This window comes from Bufo gargarizans, chromosome 2, assembly GCF_014858855.1.
Source record: "Bufo gargarizans isolate SCDJY-AF-19 chromosome 2, ASM1485885v1, whole genome shotgun sequence".
Taxonomy (NCBI): Eukaryota; Metazoa; Chordata; class Amphibia; order Anura; family Bufonidae; genus Bufo; species Bufo gargarizans.
The window spans coordinates 576498473-576522874 of NC_058081.1; the positions used below are offsets into that span (position 1 = coordinate 576498473).

Below are 24402 nucleotides of genomic sequence, written 5' to 3' on the forward strand. Positions count from 1 at the left end.
AGTACAGCCACTATACAATGGACAGCGCTATACTTGGCAAGCTGCAAGGAGGCCGCAGCACTCACTGGAGAGCTGTGGCCTCTTCAAAGAGCTGATTGGCAGGGGTGCTGGGAGTCGGACCCCCACCGATTAGATACTGATGACCTATACTGAGTATATGTCATCAGTATCAATCACTTGGAAAACCCCCGTAAAATTTGTGTCTGATAGTCAGAGGAATGATCTTTCATTGCAAGATATCTTTAATCTATGAACAATCTTTTCATTATTTCGGCGTAATTTAGTATGGCCAGTATCTCCGTGTCAGGGTCCATTTACATGTCCGCAAATGGGTCCGGAACCGTTCCGCAATATTGGGAACGGGTGCGGACCCATTCATTCTCTATGGGGCCGGAAGAGATGCGGAACCATTTGCGGACACTATGTTCTCTCCGCATTTCCGGAGCGTGGCCCCGAACTTCCAGGCTTTGGCCCCAAACTTCCAAACTTCCAGGCTTCGGGCTGTGGCTTCCGCAAAAAAATACAACATGTCCTATTTTTCTCCGCAATTGCAGACAAGAATAGGCAGTTCTATGGGGGGTGCCGGCCGGGTGTATTGCGGATCCGCAATACACTACGGACGTGTGAATGGACCCTCAGCATGATAATCGTTTGAACAGTTTTACAACTTCTATCTAATCAGTATGGTTGATGTGGCCACTTTAGGGTACGGTCAGGTTTTCTGATGCAGTTTTGGAAGCTAAAACCAGGAGTAAATTGAAAAAAGAGGAAAAGTGGTATCTGTCCTTTATACTTTCTCTATTGATTTTGTTTCCAAAAATGCATCAGGACACCTGACCATGGGGCTTAAGATAATGGATCAATCAATGATTTTCTGTATTCATATCACTAATGGCCAGTCATCTGTATGTCATTGATCTGTCAGTCTTACATTATACGGTACAGAAACCATTCACATCTGAACAGATAAAGGGGTCTGAGAGCCTCGATAATTTATTATTTCCCCCGGAAAATATAAAATAAGAGAAGATATTTGGCATTAAATGCTGCTAGGTGATCATGCAATGTAATGTGACCGGAAGATTTCAATTCCAGAGGGGATGGCTTGTATTTTCCGCATTGCCTTTTATAATAATTAAAAATGAAATCTTTAATGTTCAAGTATTGATGTAAACCTTTGTATAGCTATTCCTGTGCGATCCGAGCGTCCTCATCTGTGGATGCTGCAGGTAAACGGATTCTGCTGCATTCGTATATTTCATTGTTCTGTGTGCTTTATCTAAGAATTATGTGGTTTGCAGTATATCTGCAGAAACCAATGTGGTCACTAGGGGGCAGTATAAGGTCTTAATTAACCTAGACAGGGAGCCCGCTGACAGAAGTTGCTGAAATGGATGTGAATCATACACACGCAGCTGTAGAACTTGCAGTAAATGACCGCTGAGTTGTACTTTTCATTACGCCTGACATATGGAATGATACAAACGCTCGTTCTTAATAACTGCCCTGTGTAAAGGTGAGCAAATAACCTGACAAACGAGCAAATGCTTGTTCGTTAGGTGTATGTATAAAGGGGGAGATTTATCAAAACTGGTAAAAAGCAAAACTGGATTGGTTGCACTTTTGCTTACATAGAACTTCAATATTTTATGTTGGACATATTTGGACAATTGGACAAAAAGTTGAGAAAAAAAACAATAAAAAATGTCCTCTTATTAATAAAGTAAAACAAGCAGATTTAGTGTTTAACATGTTATATAGAGTTTCCTCATTTTAAATGTGAGTGTAATGTATTGTCTGCTAAGGGAAACTGTTCGATATTATGGAGTGATTGCTGACTGTCGTATGTACTGGGATTATCCTCACCTGGATTAGCCAGCCTGCTGCTCGTCGGGCCCAAAATTTGATAGGGATCTGGAAGAAAGAAGAAGCATATGAATACATGCCACCAAATGGACTCTCTGGTGAGGAACTCCAATGGGAAGCTCCAGATTATTTGTCTATGTAAAGTGCCGTCTGGCGATATATATACATTGCAAAGAGTATTTGACATGGCTTCAGTTGTTCATGAGCTGTCTCCTGTCTGACACACGGCAGCAGTTCTGGGTCCACAGACATGGACATGTACAAAGGACATGGGTCCACAGACATGGACAAAGGACATGTGAATGTTACATTCTTATGTTGCAAACGTTTGTCGCTTTATGAGTTACCTGGCTGTGGACGTTGCTGTTCTACATTTTTATTCACATTTTGAGTGCCTCCAACAGGGGGACCTATGGCATAACACAAAAATCATTCCGTTAAAATATGTTACAGATGAGATTGTTCCACGTGAACATAAACAGCAGAATTATGGACCCCCACCGATCGGCTGTTGGAGAAGGCACCAGTTCTCCTATGAGCGCCGCGGCCTTCTCCATGCTCACCAAGCACTGTGCCGTGCATAGTATAGCGGCTGAACTTGGTCTCACGCTCAGCCCCATTCACTGCTATGGGGCTGAGCTGCACCTAGGCCTTGTGACTGATGAACGTGACATCACATGGCCTAGGAAAAGCTGGAGAAGGCCACAGCGCTACTGTGAGCGCCGGTGTCTTCTCAAACAGCAGTTGGAGTTGGATCCCCACCGATCAGAAACTGAAGATCTATCCAGAGGATGAGTTACCAGTATATAGAAAACCCCTTTAGTAGTACTTTAGGAGTTTTTTAAGTTCCTGAAAATGATGACCTACCGTCAGGATAAGTCATTTAATATCCAAACGGTGAGGGTGCGAAACCCCACACCACAACAAGCAGTGTAGCTAGCACTGTGAAGGTAAGATGAAGCATAGCTCAGTGTAGTAGCCGGGATGGGATACGGCAGTTTAGCTCCCATTCTCTTCAATGGTACGGCACGGCAACTACACTTTTTACGGAGCTGTGCTTCCTGTTCCATTCACAGTCCTAGTTCAAGTCAGGGGTGTAGCTATAGGGGGTGCAGAGGTAGCAGTCGCTACCGGGCCCAGGAGCCTGAGGGGCCCCAAAGACCCTTGTACCACATGAGAAGACACCTGTTTTATAGAAGGTTGCCTGCTGGTCAAGTTACACCTCTGGCTAGAGGGAAGGTGTTAGGTCAAGAATTTGGCATGGTGGGGGGTGCAGTTTAAATTTTTGCCTCAGGCAGCAGGAAGGCTTTGTGCTTCCCTGCCCCTGGCCACAAAGCAATGAGGGATGGGGGGCCCAAGCTAAACTCTTCCTTTAGCTACGCCCCTGGTTCAAGTCAGAGGTTGCAGGGAACAGCTGATCAGAGGGGGTGCAGGGTGTTGGACCCTCACCATTTGGTCATTATTGACATCAATATCATAAGCCTGGAAAACCCCTATTAATACAAGCCTTGATTCTATTTTGCACCAGACTTCCATGGGTTCAGCGACAGTAGCAGTGTAAAGAATGGAGTTTTTTTTATATATATATATATATATATATATATATATATACTGTGGGTTTCCTTCGGGGAACTGGACAAAACTGCTTTAGTTCTGTTTATCTAATCCCATTCAAATTTACATATATTTTTTATTATATTTACATGTATTTTGTTGTTTTGTACTGGAGGTTCACTTACTTTTCGTGACAGAAGAGTTGACATTATTTCCCCACCCGGATCTCCGAACGGCATCGTAGGAAGGATCTGTGGGTAATGATAAATCATGATGAGACAAAAAGAGCATGCAGGCATAGTAAAAATGTACATAAGAAGCTTTGTCTCCAAATCTACCGTAGGTTCAAATTTTTTTTTTTACTTTGTTATATTAAAGATTATACAGCTAAACATAGCAAAACATTACAAACAGAAAGAGTTATTACAATACAATAGTACAAAGTTTACACAGATAAGACTACTTTCACACTGGCATTTTGGCTTTCCTTCTGTGAGATCCGTTCAGGGCTCTAACAAGCGGTCCGAAACGGATCAGTTTTGCCATAATGCATTCTGAATGGAAAAGGATCCGCTCACAATGCATCAGTTTGCCTCCGATCAGTCACCATTCCGCTCTGGAGGCGGACACAAAAACGCTGACGAAACTAAGCCAAACGGATCCGTCCTGACACACAATGTAAGTCAATGGGGACAGATCCGTTTTCTCTGACACAATCTGACACAACAGAAAACTGATCCGTCTCCCATTGACTTTCAGTGGAGTTCATGACGGATCCGTCTTGGCAATGTTACAGATAATACAAACGGATCCTTTCATGACGGATGCATACGGTTGTATTATTGTAACGGATCAGTTTTTGCAGATCCATGACGGATCCGCCCAAAACACGAGTGTGAAAGTAGCCTATGTCCCGAAAGAATTAGAACATACAGTATATGACAGCATATACACATACTAAGGTATCTAGCAGATAAGCAGTCTCTAAAGCTACCATACCCAAGCAGACGTACAAAGGCACAGACCAACGGTATGTTGTATAAGTGAGTACATATGTATATAGACTATACACAATCCCAAAGGCGATACAGAAGTAATGTTACTATGTGGATGGAACACTCAGGGTAATATTTCAACATGTTCTAGAGAGAAGAGTACTAGCTCCACCACAGCCCCCAGACCAAACTTTCAGTAGTAGTCACCCTGCCCATTCTGTGCAGCCTGGTCAGAGTGAGATATGTCTGGTGAATAATGTGTAGTTGGGTCAGTCTGTTATTAACAGATGGTGACATTTTGGGACGTGATTCTAATAAATCATTTATTAACCCTTTCAGAACCACCACTGCATCTGATGTGTTTCCAAGGCCCAAATAACTTCCCCTCACTGAGAATGGGGAAGCCGTTTGTTGACAGTGGTTGGCTGCAGCCTGCTTGATGCTACGATGCCTACGTTATGTTCCTATGGAGGACTGCAGGTGGCAGTGCTCCATAGGAATATATTCAATCTCCCAATCAATCCCTCATACCATACGGCTATTGTGAACTGAAAAATGAAAAAGTTATGTCTCTGAGAAGGAAGGGAGCAAAAAACAAAAATGGAAAATCCCAGCATATTAAAAGGTTTAATATATTATACAGTATTTATGTTGTTGTATAAACCTCTGCTTGAAAGTAAACTTTAGGCCTCATGCACACAGCTGCTGCCCGGCCCTGCAAACAGCGGGTCCGCAATATGCAGGCACCCCTGCATCACGGATGTGGACCCATTCACTTGAATGGGTCCGCAATCCGGAGCTGCGGTGTGGAACGAAGGCACGGAACCCCACGGAAGCACTACGGAGTCACCACAAAAAACAAAAAAAATAGAAGCCGTTCCGTGCCTTGGGGACCGCAATTTTCAGTCCCCAATGCACGGACCGGTCGCACAAAGGCCATGTGCGTGAGGCCTTAGATGCAATGTTTATTTTAAATAGGCACTGCATTAAATGAATTTATATTTGCCACAGTTACATGAAGGTGGTTATGGCTAACAGCAGCCCGTCGAGGCAACTGCATTCATTCAGCTTGAGGGTTCGTTCACACAAGTTGATATTTTTTTTTTCTTTGCATGTTTAGGTCTTTCATGGTTTTTGGTGGGGTTTTTTATGCTTGTCATTTTTACAGTGTTTTTTCAGGCAAAAAATGGCAGCTCAAGATACATGAAGGTGCATTTTTTGTGTCAATCGCATTATGTGCTGACATCTTTGTAATGGTGTTTTGTATGGTGTTATTTTTTAAACAAGTGCTTTTTTCCGTTATAGCGCTACACAGGAAGTGACATTACTGGGGGCACATACTTTCTGTTAAAAAAAAGTGATGTATGGACAAAAATATACTAAAACTGCTGACCAAGTCAGGCATTTTTTTAGACCTTTCTTAGGTCAAGCAAATGCCAGTTCAAAAGCTGTGTCTGAAGCTGCCTCTAAGGGGTTTCCGGTATTTTTACCCAGAACATCAATATCTGATCGGTGGGGGTCTGACACCCTGCACCCCTCCCAGTAGTTATAGTACTGGAAGTAGTGGACAGAGCTGGTTACTGCAGGACCTAACCCCGTTGAAATGAATGGGAACAGTGCTTCAACATTTTACCTACCCACTACTATCGAAATTATTATATATATATTTTTTGTTTTGTTTTAGTTTTATTAGTTACATTTTAACACAAAATTACATTAGGGTGCCTGTGTGTATAAAGTGCTGAGTAGCATTTTTAGCACGTGACTGTGTCTACTTAAAAAAAAATATATATATGGGTATGGGGTTTAGTATGAGTTTAGGTCAATGTGTGAAATTTAAGTCAAAAGTGTAAAATAATGCATAATGGAGGTGCAAAACGTAAAACAAAAAAGATAGGCTGCAAAAGAGTTAATATTGATACAAAGGCCTAAAGTATTTCTGATCTTCTCCATCTCACTAACAGTGGAGGCTTGTGGACTGAATATGAGCTGCATCCATCTTTTCACCAGACAGTATGTTTGCAAGTGTTCTCTTTGGCTGGGGATTGATCGTGTAGACTAATGTCTTTAAAGTATGTCTGATTGCCACAATAGGTTCTTTTATCCAGAAATGAGTTAGTTAATGGGGACGGAAAATTGCCAGAGTACACTGGAGATGCAATGCCAAGGGCTCAGACACCACCCACGTAAATAGAGAGTGTTTTAAGAAAATAAAGTTTTAGCCTGACACAGCCGGGGAAGGCAGCCAAATTCAGAGGAAAGTAGAGCTTCTCTCTGAGCACAGGAGAGATTCGGGATTTTATGTCTCCCCGGAAGCATTACATATTCCATTAACAGAAATGAGCATTTCAGCTGTACTGTCATCTGTTTCTAATTCCTACAAAAGTTGTAAGATAGATACCGCTTGGTGAAATACTGCAGTCTGCACCGGGGTGAAATCCGTTTTGCTTTGAGGCCCACTAGACGTTCTTGTAGCACTGGAGAGGATTAGGCCAGTGCCGTGTACAATATGCAGACGGAGCTACACTTTAGATTCTGTCCCATTGGAAGTTCTGAAGCCAGTTGGAAAATATTTTTCTTGGGTAACTGATTTGTATTACTTGGAAAAGTTGTTTTTTGAGGGAATGGTAGGGAGTAGTGATGAGTAAATCGATTTGTTCAAAATTCCACCTCCTTGAAGATCAAGAGGCTGGTACCATTACACTAAAGCGGGGATGACCAACCTGAGGCTCTCCAGCTGTTGTAGAACTACAACTCCCAGCATGCCCAGACTGCCTACGGATAGCAGCCTACAGCAGGGCTTGGTGGGATTTGTAGTTTTACAACAGCTGGAGAGCCGTAGGTTGGCCATGCCTGCTCTAGAGACTGCCCCCCCCCCTCCTTCTTAATTGATAGGGCCAGGCCAGATGTCTGGCTCTGTCAGTCCTACGCCATTGCTACAAATGGCTGCATGAGCGCAGAGGATCTTCTGCAGCTACTTGAGTAGCGCAGATGCCAACTGTGCATGCGCTGCTCACATCTGGGTACACCTGTAAATGGAGCAGAGCATGGATGGTCGATATCTGTGCTGCTCAAGTGGATCCTCCGTGCTTACATTGCTACTTGGAGCAGACGCGAGATTGACAGGGCCAGGCAAGGGAGCCTCTCGCTGATGAAGAAAGCTAGTTTTTTAACAAATTCTATTTGTACAAATCATTTTGGCCAATACTAATAGGGTGCTCTGAAAAAGGTGCCACCTTTGTGTCAATCCTAGAATCTGGAAGGTTGTTAGAAAGTGATCAAGGATGCTTGATATGGATACCCAATATTTATGAATATAATAGATAAATGATGGCTAGAATATTTCAGAAATGTCACTTTCACCATTCATTTTGTATAATGCAGAATGTAGCAATGGATTTGTGGCAGACATATTACTTATTTTGAAAAGCCACAGCCGCCACAATGTGCTGAAACTTGTCACACAAATTGAGTGTAACATCCATAGTGACAAGAACACACTTATAAAGCAGTGTGAAAATAAGCCCGAAAATGTACTTTTCAGACTATTAAACTCACTTTTTCCCCCAAAAAAGTTGTGGAAAATTGGCAGTGTGTCTTATAGTCCGAATGCTAATGGGAGCATTCATTAGTGTCCTGATGCAGGATGTAGTGCATGTAGGCAAGCACTATGACCTGAAGTGGTGCGGTAAGTCCTGGATCTGCAGCACCATCCAGAGGAAGTAAGGGAAGTTTTGTTTTTTTCTGAGGTCTGATGAGGGTCCAATCTAAGGCTGATAGGGACTGGGGGGTCTGATGGGGAGCTGATCTTAGGCTGACAGGGTGTGATCTGAGGCTGATTGGGGTGTGATCTGAGGCTGATTGGGGGTCTGATCTGAGTCTGATGGAGGCTGGGAGATCTGATGGGGGGGCTGATATGAGGCTAATTAGGCTTGAGGGTCTGATCTGAGGCTGATGGAGCTTGGCAGTCTGCTTTTGGGTTCTGATTTGAGGTCTGATGAAGAATGGGGGTCTTATGAGGATTGGGGGTCGGGGTCTGATCAGGGTCTGATGAAGAATGAAGGTCTGATTTCGGGGTCTGCTCTGAGGTCTGATAGAAAATATTTTTTTCTTATTTCCCCCTCCAAATCCTAGGTTAGTTTTATAATATATTACGTCTAGGGGCGTCTTATCGTCCGTTGCGTCTTATAGTCTGAAAAAGACAGTATATGGTTGTGATCTCTCCTCTTCCCATGGTAAATAAATATCCGTGTAAATGACTGAAGAAAGATGCATGATGGGAATGAATCAGTGTGTGACCTGATCAGTGCTGTCAGGTGATCTGTGTGAAAAAACTGCAATTTTGTAGTAGAAACACGAGAAACCTCATGCCAAATTTATTACAGTGTCGGCATCAAAAAAATGTCAAAAAAATGTACTTGGTACATACAGTCATGTGAAAAAATTAGGACACCCTTTGAAAGCATGTGGTTTTTTGTAACATTTTTAATAAAAGGTTATTTCATCTCCGTTTCAACAATACAGAGAGATTAAAGTAATCCAACTAAACAAAGAAAACTGAAGAAAAGTATTTTCAAGATCTTCTGTAAATGTCATTCTACAAAAATGCCTATTCTAACTGAGGAAAAAGATAGGACACCCTTGCCCCTAATAGCGAGTGTTACCTCCTTTGGCTGAAATAACTGCAGTGAGACGGTTCTTGTAGCCATCTACCAGTCTTCGACATCGGTCTGAGGAAATTTTACCCCACTCCTCAATGCAGAACTTTTTCAGCTGTGAGATGTTTGAGGGGTTTCTTGCACGTACAGCCCTTTTCAAGTCACCCCACAGCATCTCAATGGGATTCAAATCTGGACTTTGACTTGGCCATTCCAGGACTCTCCATTTCTTCTTTTTCAGCCAATCTTTGGTTGATTTACTAGTATGTTTTGGGTCATTGTCATCTTGCATGGTCCAGTTCCGCTTCAGCTTTAATTTTCTAACTGATGGTCTCACATGTTCTTCAAGCACCTTCTGATACACAGTAGAATTCATCGTGGATTCTCTGATGGTGAGCTGACCAGGTCCTGCTGCAGCAAAGCAGCCCCAAACCATGACACTTCCACCTCCATGCTTCACAGTTGGTATGAGGTTCTTTTCTTGGAATGCTGTGTTTGGTTTACGCCAAACATGTCCTCTGCTGTTGTGTCCAAATAATTCAATTTTGGACTCATCTGTCCAAAGAACATTATTCCAGAAGTCCTGGTCTTTGTCAACTTTATCTCTAGCAAATGTCAGTCTGGCCTCGATGTTTCTCTTGGAAAGCAAAGGTTTCCTCCTTGCACACCTCCCATGCAAGTTAAACTTGTACAGTCTCTTTCTGATTGTAGAGGCATGTACTTCTACATCAACAGTAGCCAGAGCCTGCTGTAGTTCTCGAGATGACACTTTAGGGTTTTTGGAGACCTCTTTTAGCATCTTGCGGTCTGCTCTTGGGGTGAACTTGCTGGGGCGACCAGTCCTGGGCATGTTGGCAGTTGTTTTGAAAGCCCTCCACTTGTAGACTATCTTCCGGACAGTGGAATGGCTGATTTCAAAATCTTTTGAGATCTTTTTAAATCCCTTCCCAGACTCATAGGCTGCTACAATCTTTTTTCTGAAGTCCTCTGACAGCTCTTTTGCTCTCACCATGGTGCTCACTCTCACTTCAACAGTCAGGAGCACACCAAACTAAATGTCTGAGGTTTAAATAGGGCAAGCCTCATTCAACATGCAGAGTAACGATCTACTAATTATGTGCACCTGGTGTGATATACCTGTGTGAGATCTGAGCCAATTTAAGAGGGAATACATGTGAGGGTGTCCTATCTTTTTCCTCAGTTAGAATAGGCATTTTTGTAGAATGACATTTACAGAAGATCTTGAAAAGACTTTTCTTCAGTTTTCTTTGTTTAGTTGGATTACTTTAATCTCTCTGTATTGTTGAAACGGAGATGAAATAACCTTTTATTAAAAATGTTACAAAAAACCACATGCTTTCAAAGGGTGTCCTAATTTTTTCACATGACTGTACAGTGTTTCTATATATCTTTTTTGTGACACACTCAAAAAGGGGCATGAATTAGCATAAAGGGGCAGATCTTCATGGGAAGGGGGGAAGCCTAAGACACCCTATTTTGCGCAAAAATGCACCACAATTCTGGCATAATAATCGTCTTAAAGTAAGCCAACCAAAAGTTGGTATAGAGTCAGAGAAAAATGTCTATCCCTGCACCGTATTTATCATCCAGCCTGAGCCGTCTATAGGATTCATAAATCTGGGCCCATGTATGAGATGGAGTGATGACCACAACAAGTCTATGGATTGAGCGCATGTTTTGCATCCTTTGTGATATTTGCTGATTGATCACAGCTGACTGGTTTTGACCTAATCGTTTTGGAGGATTTGCTGCACTGTATCCAGCTCTGTGAGCTAAACATGTCTGAAGCATAACGTGCTGATAGTTTTCTACGCTGTATCAATCCCAGCATCCATCTGGAGTCCAAGCATGTTGGAGTGGGGTTTCTAAACTGGGTTTTCCATTTGCTGGTAGCTAACCTATATCTTGGAAATTGTGAAGAATTGAAACACAAGATATCTTAGGGTCCATTCACACGTCCGAAACGTGTTTTGCGGATCCACAAAATACGGACAGCGGCAATGTGCGTTCCGCAATTTGCGGACCGCACATTGCCGGCACTAATAGAATATGCCTATTCTTGTCCGCAATTGTGGACAAGAATAGGACATGTTCTATTTTTTTCGGGAACGGAATTGCAGACCCAGAAGTGTGGGTCCGCAATTCCTTGTCCGGGCACCACATCGTGCTGCCCCATAGAAATGAATGGGTCCACAATTCAGTTCCGCAAAATGCGGAACGAAATTGCGGACGTGTGAATGGACCCTTAGACTGTTCCATAAGTGGTATTCATGAATGAAGACTGGATGAGCCCATTTACACAAAAATACATAACGCCAGCAATTAACCTAGCTGCATTATATAAATCAGATGATGACGTTCGGAGTGCATTTTGACTCCTCCAGCATAATTGTGATCTGTAACTTGCACCCTGTATTTACATCCTGGCACAAGACTCACAAGGAGTGTCTGTAGCATCAGGTCTCTGCCTCTCCTTCCCCTCTCAGCTCAAATGTCACAAATCCAAGCCTGCTGGAAAAACTCCACCCTAATTCACATCATCATTGCTGATATGTCTACAGGGCAGGTCCCAGGAAAATGAGCAGAACACTGCCTTCAGAGGCACAGTCATTGATGGTGTTGTATCGACAGGACAGAGTCTTGCAAGTCTTGCCACACCTCATGATGTTATCAGGACAGGAAACCAACACATTGGAAAATGTTACATGACTGCAATGGAGTGCAGGAAAATGGGGAATTACTATTCAATCACTATTATCAAGTGATAGATAACATGTGATGTTTCCTGTCAATTAATGCTGAAATTGCAGAACCGAAATACCCCTTTAAATGTGTGATATATTTCAGCCAAAGCTTGTCACAAGTGCTGCATACTGTGTACAGTGTTGATAAGGTTTCTTAAAGGGGTTGTCCCACAAAAAGCATTCTACAGTTTTCAAACCAGCATCTGGATCTGAATACTTTTGTAAATGCATGTAATTAAAAAATTTGCATAGCCACTGTGCTATTCAATAAAATGTATCTGTATAGCGCCACCTGCTGTTTTTTTCTTATTTGTCCTGCTCACTTAGATGGCCGCACATGCTCAGTTTTATCCTTCAACTGCCTCCTGAGATGTGATAGGAAGAGATGAGACACGCCCCCTGAGCTGCAGCAGATAAGACACTCCCCTTGAGCTCTCATATTGATGTAAATTTAGCAGAGCAATGAATGGGGAGATCTCTGGATCCATGTGAGGTACAGGGCTGGTTCTAGCTTGGTTATAAAGAGACTGTCATGTGCTGTATGATGTCTAATTTTCATTTTTTACATCAATCATGGGATAACTCTTGAAGTTATAAGTTACATAGTATAGTTAAAAAAACAGTCATATGTTTTTGTAGTTCAACCAGTAGAATAGGAGAGGACATGGATGAATGAAAGAGGGGTTATTGGTAAATGTTAGAACTTTTTTCCCCCCAATTGATTCAAAAGAAGGTGAAGACACATAAGGCATAAACAATGTCCCCCCCCCACCCCCTCCCCGATTCCCAGTGGCGATAAGATTGGATCAACACTTAAACCAAAAATTCATTACATGTACATAAGATAAGTGTTAATGTTTTTTTTTTATATTTGAAATCATCTAAGACTTTTGAAAGTCATCAGCTCTTCCTGCTGTGGCCAGTTCTTGAGGTAGACTATTCCACAGACAGCTCTCACAGCCTCCGGAGACTGAACATTGTATTTCCAGGACACTCTTTCTATAAGCTGGTGCCCAAAACGGAGCTACATATTACAGATGAGGTCCAACTAATGCTTTGTGAAGTGGCAATGTCCTTGTCCTGCACGTCCGTGCCTCTTCCAGAAGCTTTCTGGTGTCAAGGTGCCCATATACTTTCAATAGTTGTCAGCAGAACCACCGTCCGGCCAACAGCTATTTCTCCCAACTCTCCCTTACACATACATGCTCTTTTTGGCCGAGTGTTTATGAGCTTTTAATAGGAGCGAGGAGAAAGCCTCTGTCAGACACCTATGGTTGCAGCTTATCTCCTGGGAGAACAGACCTATTGGATCAAAAATGTACATTTGTCTGATCCTTCCATAATTTTTGGGGGACAGTTGGAGAGCTCCTCATACACATTAGAATTTCCTCAGGTTTGGGTGGAAATACACTAATGTATATGTAGGTCTTTAGAACCAGCTGATTGACATTGCATGCTGTTTTGTAGTTTATGATCCACCAATGCACCCAGCTCCTTCTCAACAAGTGACTCCCAAAGTCTTACTCCCCTTGGATTTTAATACCACATTGTCATCTGCTAGTATCTCTAATGTTTCCATATTGCTGATAATAATTTAGAAAGTTGCATGACAATTTCTAGTTGCATCAGAAGGCCACCCAAGAACCTCTGTTGGCCAAACGACTTACTGCTGGCAGAGCGTTTCCCTTTAGAGTCACTGTTCTGCTAATGCTAGAATATATTTTAGTTAGGGGGGAGATGAATAGGGCCTCTGTGTTTTACAAGCCGCTCTCACTGAACTGTTTCCATATGTTGGGCGATGTAATTCTATAATAAATAAAGGAAAAATATCCACTCCTTATTTTACTTTGAATGTTAAATTTCTGCAGCAACAAAAACCATACACATTAGGTTTAACCCTCCTGAAATGTATAGGGCAGTGCAGCTCCTATGTGTGCATTCATAACTCCTAGAATGCGAAGGTTGTGCGACTTTATCATATTATTTTGTTTTCTGCCCTCACAATTTTTATGTCTACTTGTTTTTAGTAAATGGGAGCATTCTTGTTAGATTACCAAGGATGAAAATCTGTACAGACCTAATACAGCCGAGGGTTTGTTACAACTGTATACAGTTTAGACTATTGACTATAAGCTAAACACTATACAATCCAGGCTGATATATTGTAGTAGAATTTTAGGTCAGAGTTGAGGTTTGTGCCGATGCTGTGTTTAGGGTCTTTTACATGGAGCGATAAGTACCCAATCGTTCCCAGTCATTGGCCAGTATAAGCCTGTGTCCTGCGGCTGGTTTGCTGATGTAATTAATTGCATCTTTTTATGGTATCCTAAAGATGATATTTTGTCAGCATTACATCCACTTGTGTCTGCCTGTTGTTTGCAATGCAATCAGCATGAGAGGAAGAAAGACAAGCGATCACATGAACGATCACACAAATGAAACAAGAGTCCTTGTAAAGTGTAACTGCAAGTCTTTCCACCTGCTATATCACCAATTAATGCTCGTTACAGGCAGTGTATCTGCCCATGGGAAATTATACCCTAAGGCCTCTTTCACACAACCGTTTCTTTGTCCGTTTGTGGGCCGTATACGAAACCAATCATTTCAATGGTTCCGCAAAAAAAGGAATGTACTCCGTATGCATTCCGTTTCCGTATTCCTGTTCGGTTAAAAGATAAAACATGTCCTATTATTGCCCGCAAATCACATTCTGTGGCTCCATTCAAGTCAATAGGTCCGGGAAAAAAAAACCGAACACATACAGAAATGCATCCATATGTCTTCCGTATCCGTTCTGTTTTTGCAGAACCATCTATTGAAAATTTTATGCCCAGACCAATTTTTTCGATGTAATTACTTTGTACTGTTTATGTTATACGGAAAAACGGAACAGAAACGGAAACACAACGGAAACAGAAAACGTAACAATGTATCCGTGAAAAACGGATTGCAAAACACTGAAAAAGCCATACGGTTGTGTGAAAGAGGCCTAAGGCCACAACAGGCTCAAATAAAACTAATTAGGACTGCACTGTTTAGGCTACTTTCACATCTGCGCTTTTGCTGAATCCGTGATGGATCAGCAAAAATGCTTCCGTCTTGATAATACAACCATCTGCATCCGTTATACCCGTTTTATCTCTAAAATAGTCATGACGGATTCTTCTCTAAAACCATTGTAAGTCAATGGGGAACAAATCTATTTTCTTTTGTGTCAGAGAAAACGGATCTATCTCCAATGACTTACATTGTGAGTCATGATGGATCCGTCTTGCGCCGCATCCCAGGACGCACTCAAAAATGCTGCTTGCAGCGCGTTTGTGTGTGTCATGGAAACGCAATGAAACGTAACGGAATGTATTCTGGTGTACTCCGTTCCCTTCAGTTAAGTTTTCTCTCCGTTGACAATAAATGGGGACAAAACTGAAGCGTTTTGCTCCGGTATTGAGACCCTATGACGGATCTCAATAGAGAAAAGGGAAAACGCTGCTGTGAAAGTAGCCTTAGTCTGTCTATATTAATGGCCACACAGCACCCACAGTACCATACAGCCATTTATAGTACAGACCGACCGAACAGCGTGGTCCTAATTCGTTTATTTAGAGGCCGCTGAAGCTCGTATGCCCGCGCGGTACTCGCAGTGTGGTCATGCGCTAATACATTATAAGGGAGCCCATCAACTGTTAGCAGGGCTAGGTCAGGACTGGTAACAGCCTCTGAATATAGTAGGATTGTTTCCATTCCCTGAGAGCAATCAAAGATTTTGAAAATAAGAAGGATTTTGTGCTACTGTTGGTTAGACGTTAATCTTCCTCTATACTTTCAGTTTTTTCCTGCTTGTTATATAACAAAAGTTCATGAACTAAATCTCAGAGCAGACATATCGATTTGTTGGCAGAGACAGGATCCGTTTTATAGAATGAAGAATAAAACCCAACTGAGTGTAAGATTGGTGTAGACTTAAGAAAATAGTGGTTCTTTCACTTGGAAAAAAGGGATAGATAATCATTACTTAGAACGTGTCCCAGACAGGCTGTCAGATTTAATTCCACATGCTGGAGTCGGACTCTGGGACAGGCAGAACTGGGAGGGTCCCTTGTGAGTTAAGTTTCCTGCCTCCCCCCAACTTTAACACAACCGGTCTTTGTTTTCAGCTTCCCGTGAAAAAACACAGTGGCCAGCCGCTGAGGTGGGTCAGCGAGAGAAATCAGACAAAACATTAGCAGTGGAATTTCAAAGGAAAACAATTAAAATGGAGAGCAAAAAGATTCAAATAAGAAGGGGGTATATGGAAGAAGAATGAATGACGATAAAATAGTATTAATGGTTGTAGTTGTCGTAGTAGGGTCAAAAACACAGGGGAGGGTGGCGGCCCTGCCAGGGAAAATATTTTCTGGTGGGGTAAAATCTAAAACGATACGCCCATGGATAATGAACAATCCACTATTAACTGAGAAGTGCCTTAGATGTCTGAAAAACCGCATAGAGCCTATAGGTAACATGAAATAAAGAAGGAATGAAGAAATGTAATTAGATTGAAAGTGATAAAGATCAGCGATGTCATCACTTATTTATACGTTCTGGACTCCTGATATTGATGACATAGGGCTCATGCACACGACCGTGCTCAGCCCAGGAAACACGGCCTGTGGGGAGACTACAGTCAATAACATAATGGGGGTGAAGTAGAACTGGCTTGGTTGCCAATAGCAACCAATCAGATTCAACCTTTCATTTTCCAAAAGAGCTGTGAAAAATGAAAGGAGGAATCTGATTGGTTGCTATGGGCAACTAAATAAGCCAGTTCTACATTACACCAGTTTGATAAATCTCTCCCAATGTGTTTCCTGGGCTGCTGATGGTCCTGGGCTTTAGCCCTTATTCTCAGGATAGGTTATCAATATATCCGATCAGTAGGGCTCCAACACCGCATCTATATCAGAAGCCCATAAACTGTCACCAGCGTACTACAAGCTGGAGCTTCCTTCCAGCTATGGCATGCAGTCGTCTTATTTGGTCATTCTGTAATGTGCATGCATTGAATGGGTTTTCCATGATTCACAGTAGATACAGGAAAGCAGAATACATAGTGTACAGGTCCTTCTAAAAAAATTAGCATATTGTGATAAAGTTCATTATTTTCTGTAATGTACTGATAAACATTAGACTTTCATATATTTTAGATTCATTACACACCAACTGAAGTAGTTCAAGCCTTTTATTGTTTTAATATTGATGATTTTGGCATACAGCTCATGAAAACCCAAATTTCCTATCTAAAAAAATTAGCATATTTCATCCGACCAATAAAAGAAAAGTGTTTTTAATACAAAAAAAAGTCAACCTTCAAATAATTATGTTCAGTTATGCCCTCAATACTTGGTCGGGAATCCTTTTGCAGAAATGACTGCTTCAATGCAGCGTGACATGGAGGCAATCAGCCTGTGGCACTGCTGAGGTGTTATGGAGGCCCAGGATGCTTCGATAGCGGCCTTAAGCTCATCCAGAGTGTTGGGTCTTGCGTCTCTCAACTTTCTCTTCCCAATATCCCACAGATTCTCTATGGGGTTCAGGTCAGGAGAGTTGGCAGGCCAATTGAGCACAGTAATACCATGGTCAGTAAACCATTTACCTGTGGTTTTGGCACTGTGAGCAGGTGCCAGGTCGTGCTGAAAAATTAAATCTTCATCTCCATAAAGCTTTTCAGCAGATGGAAGCATGAAGTGCTCCAAAATCTCCTGATAGCTAGCTGCATTGACCCTGCCCTTGATAAAACACAGTGGACCAACACCAGCAGCTGACATGGCACCCCAGACCATCACTGACTGTGGGTACTTGACACTGGACTTCAGGCATTTTGGCATTTCCCTCTCCCCAGTCTTCCTCCAGACTCTGGCACCTTGATTTCCGAATGACATGCAAAATTTGCTTTCATCCGAAAAAAGTACTTTGAACCACTGAGCAACAGTCCAGTGCTGCTTCTCTGTAGCCCAGGTCAGGCGCTTCTTCCTCAGGGTCCGGTCACCTCTTTTCGTTGTGCAGCGTTTTCTGCCACACTTTTTCCTTCCCACAGACTTCCCACTGAGGTGCCTTGATACAGCACTCTGGGAACAGCCTATTCGTTCAGAAATTTATTTCTGTGTCTTACCCTCTTGCTTGAGGGTGTCAATGATGGCCTTCTGGACAGCAGTCAGGTCGGCAGTCTTACCCATGATTGCGGTTTTGAGTAATGAACCAGGCTGGGAGTTTTTAAAAGCCTCAGGAATCTTTTGCAGGTGTTTAGAGTTAATTAGTTGATTCAGATGATTAGGTTAATAGCTCGTTTAGAGAACCTTTTCATGATATGCTAATTTTTTTTGATAGGAATTTTGGGTTTTCATGAGCTGTATGCCAAAATCATCAATATTAAAACAATAAAAGGCTTGAACTACTTCAGTTGGTGTGTAATGAATCTAAAATATATGAAAGTCTAATGTTTATCAGTACATTACAGAAAATAATGAACTTTATCACAATATGCAAATTTTTTGAGAAGGACCTGTATACCAAATATATTGTTTTAGAAACTTCTGCAACAGCCTTGCTAAGTTTGTGACTATATCATGATATTATTTTATTCTGGTAACCAATATACACTCACCTAAAGAATTATTAGGAACACCTGTTCTATTTCTCATTAATGCGATTATCTAGTCAACCAATCACATGGCAGTTGCTTCAATGCATGTAGGGTTGTGGTCCTGGTCAAGACAATCTCCTGAACTCCAAACTGAATGTCAGAATGGGAAAGAAAGGTGATTTAAGCCATTTTGAGCGTGGCATGGTTGTTGGTGCCAGACGGGCCGGTCTGAGTATTTTTTACAATCTGCTCAGTTACTGGGATTTTCACGCACAACCATTTCTAGGGTTTACAAAGAATGGTGTGAAAAGGGAAAAACATCAAGTTTCGGCAGTCCTGTGGACGAAAATGCCTTGTTGATGCTAGAGGTCAGAGGAGAATGGGCCGACTGATTCAAGCTGATAGAGGAGCAACGTTGACTGAAATAACCACTCGTTACAACCGAGGTATGCAGCAAAGCATTTGTGAAGCCACAACACGCACAACCTTGAGGCGGATGGGCTACAACAGCAGAATACCCCACCGGGTACCACTCATCTTCACTACAAACAGGAAAAAGAGGCTACAATTTGCACGAGCTCACCAAAATTGGACTGTTGAAGACTGGAAAAATGGTTTCTTGAACATGACAATGAGTTCACTGTGCTAAAATGGCCCCCACAGTCACCAGATCTCAACCTAATAGAGCATCTTTGGGATGTGGTGGAACGGGAGCTTCATGCCCTGGATGTGCATCCCTCAAATCTCCATCAACTGCAAGATGCTATCCTATCAATATTGGCCAACATTTCTAAAGAATGCTATCAGCACCTTTTTGAATCAATGCCACGTAGAATTAAGGCAGTTCTGAAGGCAAAAGGGGGTCCAACACCGTATTAGTATGGTGTTCCTAGTAATTCTTTAGGTGAGTGTATGTGTATGCTATGTAGTCTACAGGGTTTGGGGCATCCTCCAGTTTACCTCTGAAGGTGTCCTGTGCTATCTAGTACCAAGACATTACCAGCTGATCCTTTAAGTTATGGAAATTTGGAGGCAAAGTCCACACCTTGAACTCTTTGTCTTGTGTCTCAAACCGTTCCTGAAGTGTGGCAGGCGCACATTATCTTGTTGAAAGAGGCTACTGCTCTTAGGGATAGCTTTGCAAAAATAATCATTGCTAAATAACATCCATATGAGCCTCCACTAATTTCCCTTTTTCCAGTGTCGTGTCACAGTGCCATCTTTTTCATAGGTAAGTTAGGCATATGCACCAGACCGTCCATATGATGTAAAAAAAAAAAAAACCTGATTCATCATTCCAGGTCACCTTCTTTCATTGCTTCATGGTCCAGTTGTGACGCTCATATGCCCACTGTAGGATATATAGGGTCAGGATGGTCACTCTGGCAGGTGCGCAGCTACATATATTTAATGCTGTGATGCATTATTTGTTCTGAAACCTACTATCCTAGCCAACATTAACATTTTAGATATTTATGATACAGTAGGTCTTCTGTGGGATCAGAGCTTTTGCTCGTGTGCAGCAACTTCGTAGAACTTAGGGTAAAAGTTTTTTTACACGGAGCAATGTTTCAGACAATTATTGGGAATTTACCATAGATTTTACCTCATGCATTGCAAAGAGGGAAATCTGCAGCATGGATTGACATACTGGGGTCACATGTTCCACATACGTGGCATCTCACATGGAGGATAGGTCACTGCTGCAGCCAGTCATTGGCTGCAGCTTCCATATGAACTGTGTGAAACACGCTGTTGACATGCAGAGACTGGAGTAAGGCAAACAGCAGGGGACAAAGGATCAGGAACCCAGCTGCGGGGAGGCAGATAAGTATGTTTCCTCTGCAGGTCCAACCACGTCATGTGGGGAGGGGGGGGGGTTCTGGAAGAAAGCAAATGCCCCCATGGCTGATGTGTGTGTATGCCTGCCTTCCTGTCTGTGGACCACATGTGAGGCCACCATCACTAGTTTATAGTGTTTCTGAAGCCTATATTACATTATGTAGTTATGTGCTCGGCTTGTCCTGATAGTAGTGGAAGCAATCTTATACTAATTGTGTCTGTGTAACTGTAGATGCCAGCTGCTATGGGCAAAGCTTCTAATTCCTGATTAGTTGTTCTGTAGTATATAATTTAAGGGTTTCTTGGTGCAAATAAATCTCCTGCCAACTGTTTAGCGCATTGTGGCTCTTTGGCCTCAGACTTTAACTCCGTCAATCTGTTATTTAGCTGGCATAGTCAGGCAAGAATGTACTTTACCAAATGTAGTGGTTCCACCCACCCATAAATGGTTCTGCCAAACCGCAAGATATTGATAGAACAGGTACTGCGCAAATGGCGGCCTGTGGAATGCTAACCCCTGTGAAGAGTGTTATTTCCAGTGTAAAAATAAAATCTCTGATGACTACACTCAGTGACCTCACTTTTTCCTTCTGCCTTCCCACATAGGGTGTCTGTATGAGCTAGTTCTTTGGATTTGTGAACACATTTAGGGCCTGCTGGTTCAGATACTATAAACCTCTCGTGGCGTGTCTCACTATAGTCTTGACATGCTTAGCCATGGCCTTGCTTGCATAATAATAACGGAGTGCGATTCTGCAGGTGGGTTCCAGGGCTTATAGTATTCTGACTGGCTTTGCTCAAATTTGAGGCTGCTGACCAGCTCACTTGATTTTGCTTTTACTTGGCTGACCATGTATGTCACGTACAGGAGACAATAGGAATACAAAAAATCTGTATTATAAGCACAAGGTTTTTATGCATATCAAAGGTTTTCTCTTCACCAATAAAATGTTAGTGCAATCATTGCATGTAGTAGCTTGCTTTAACTTCTGGAGTGTCATGGTTGGGTGTAGCCTCCTATTAAAGGAACCTGTCACCTGAATCCTACTGGCCTCACTGAGGGCAGCATAGTGTAATGACAGACCCCCTGAATTCAGCTGTCTGTCACGGGCATTCAAGTCTATAAGAGAAAGCAAACTATTGATGTCATGTTCATGTTCCTTGGGGAAACTTTTCAAAAAGTGTAAAACAGTGAAGATCATAATGGAAAAAATAAATTTTAGGCACTTCACCTACCCCCCCCCCCCCCCCCCCCCCCAAAAAAATAAATAAATTAAAAACAAATTATAAAAAGTTATTAAAAAGTCATAGACACTATCACACAGCTCCATAGACATAAAAAGAAAAAAAAGTTATTGGGGTCAGAATATGGTGATGCAAAGAAAAAAAAAATTTTCCAAAGTTTTTATTTTTCCCCAGTATTAAAATGCATGAAAAACTATAGAAATGTGGTATGGTTGTAATCATACTGGCCCAGAGAATGAAGGTAACAGGTGAAGGTTTTACTGCTTAGGAAATACTGTAAAAAAAACTATAAAACTGTGGCAGAGTATTTTCTAATTCCACCCCATTTAATTTTTTTTTCCAGATTTCCACTACATTGTATGCAACATTAAATTATGCCATTAGAAAGTACAGCTTGTCCCACAAAAAAAACAATTCGTCTTATGGCTATGGGCATGGAAAAAAAAAAAAAAAGTTATGGCCCTGGGAAGGCTGGGAGTATAAAATGAAAAAAATGGAAAATAGCCCAGTCCTGAAGGGGTTAAGTTCTATTTACTAATCTGCACTTTTTGTTAACCAGATGATTATATAGACAACCCCTTTTACCTGTGCAATTTCTGCTAAAAAGAGGCATAAACTTAATCGTAAATGTGCAGCCAGTGAGGTGAATTTACTAATCCTAAGACGTTCAAACATCGCAGAGGCACAAAGATATGCAGTGCGCATGCGCCGATTTTACACCAGTAACTGGCACATGCGCACTGCATATCTCTGTGCCTCTTCCCACTGTGGGCAGAACACTGCGCATGCCCGGGCCTGGCAGCGATGTGCGAACGGCCTATAGGGATATATGAAGTCACAGAGCCACAGGGCTGGCCGGAGTTTACTGAGGGGCGGAGTTAGGCCGAGTGAGGCGGGGAAACTTGTAGCACTTTCAGCAAACTCTCCGCCCCTGGGCACTTGCAACGGCTCATTAGCATATCATAAAAACTTTTTGGGCGATTTGGATGATCTGGAAAACGAAACAAAGGTAACATCTGTGTCATGTCTTTGTGTCCCACTGAACTATGTGATCGGTTTAAAACCAGTCAGGTTGGTGACAGACTCCCTTTAATGCAGAATGCTAAGTAAAATGTCCTTTTAGGGTTAAAAATAAATAAATAAATAAAATTACTCACCTCATTCACTTGATCGCGCAGCCGGTATCGTCTCCTTTCTTCTTCCTGCAGGACCTGCAAAAGCACCTTCTATCTTCATTCAGCAGGACCTGTGCTGACATCACCGCGCTCACCACGTGGTGAGCGCCATTACGTCATCAAAGGTCCTTTTGCAGGTCCTGCAGGAATAAGAAAGAGGACGATACCGGCTGTGCGATCAAGTGGATGAGGCGAGTAATTTTTTATTTATTTTTTTAACCCTCAAGGGATATTTTACTTAGCATTCTGCATTAAAGAATGCTATTATTTTCCCTTATAACCATGTTAGAAGGGAAAATAATAAAATCAACAGAACCCCCGAACCCAAACCCAAACTTCAGTGAAGAAGTCCGGGTTTGGATCTGGGTACCACATTGCACTCGCGAGGAAAAAACTGAACAACGGAACGCAATCGCAGACAAAACTGACTAAAATTGCGTGCCTACTCGCGCAGGTTTGCCGTGTGAAAGGGGCCTTAGTCTACTTGGATAACCCTCTTTTCAAAATATAGTCCCAAGCATCAGCGTATTTGTGAACTGAATTTGTCACATCGCTCAGCACCTGTCAATGCAAAAGAGAAAAGACAGGCCCACAATGGAGGGAAAGAGGGAGAATTGCTAGGACACGGGGAAACAAAAGCCTAGCCCGTGCAGCATATGTATGTTACTCGGGTCTAATGTGACCATTTTAAAGGAACCTTTTGTCGCTTGCCATCAAAGCCTGGTCCAGAGAAAACACTGACTGACAAGCTTTTGTCTTGCTAATGCACCTTGATTGAGACAGTGAGAGCTCCTGTTCACCAGGTACAGAGGAGCCTCAAGTGAGATGGAGAGGGCAGACACTTGAGCTCACAAGCCCATTATGCGGTCTACAAAAGCTGCACCTGCAATGAGGCCTAGTGTGATTTTTAACATATGCAATGGATAAATCCTTCTCAGGCTTGGAGCCATCTACAGATGATGAGGTCTTATCGTGTTCCCTGCACAGTATCAATACCATACTATTTCCATGGTAAAAATGAGTCTGCAGAAAGGGTTGACACTTAGGCCTCATGCACACGACAGTATTTTTTCACGGTCCGCAAAACGGGGTTCCGTTGTTCCGTGACCCGTTTCCGTTTTTGTTTCCGTGTGTCTTCCTTGATTTTTGGAGGATCACCAGACATGAAGGAAAGTGAAAAAAAATCTAAGTCAAGTTTGCCTTGCAAATGATAGGGAAAAAACGGACACGGATCACGGACGCGGATGACAATCTTGTGTGCATCCGTGTTTTTTCACAGACCCATTGACTTGAATTGGTCCGACAACCGTTGTCCGTGAAAAAAATAGGACAGGTCATATTTTTTTCACGGACTGGAAACACGGATCACGGACGCGGATGACAAACGGTGCATTTTCAGAATTTTCCACGGACCCATTAAAAGTCAATGGGTCCGCAGAAAATCAAGGAAAGCGGAACAACGGACACGGGACACAACAACGGTCGTGTGCATGAGGCCTTACTGAGTAGCCCTGGGGTTGCATACCCCTGTCACAATAAATATGGAGATATTCTGTATGTAATATAGTCTTCCTAGGGGAGTTTCAGAAGACAAAAGTGGCACCCAAATTTTGCCAAATTTGCTGACCTTGACACGAGCATATGATGCATAAAAGACCTCCTGGAATTAATATAAGGTGACAA

The 24402-nt window shown here is 42.3% G+C and overlaps 1 protein-coding gene across 1 annotated transcript in view; it reads right to left on the reverse strand.

The window, feature by feature from the left end:
- Positions 1-24402, reverse strand: part of FLI1 (Fli-1 proto-oncogene, ETS transcription factor) — an 89215-nt gene that overhangs the window by 7750 nt on the left and 57063 nt on the right. The window contains exons 6-8 of the mRNA XM_044281766.1: positions 3606-3671; positions 2214-2276; positions 1867-1914 (exon numbers count right to left, since the gene is read on the reverse strand). Of these exons, the coding sequence (XP_044137701.1) occupies positions 1867-1914; positions 2214-2276; positions 3606-3671 (177 nt within the window). The remainder of the gene's footprint in view (positions 1-1866; positions 1915-2213; positions 2277-3605; positions 3672-24402) is intronic.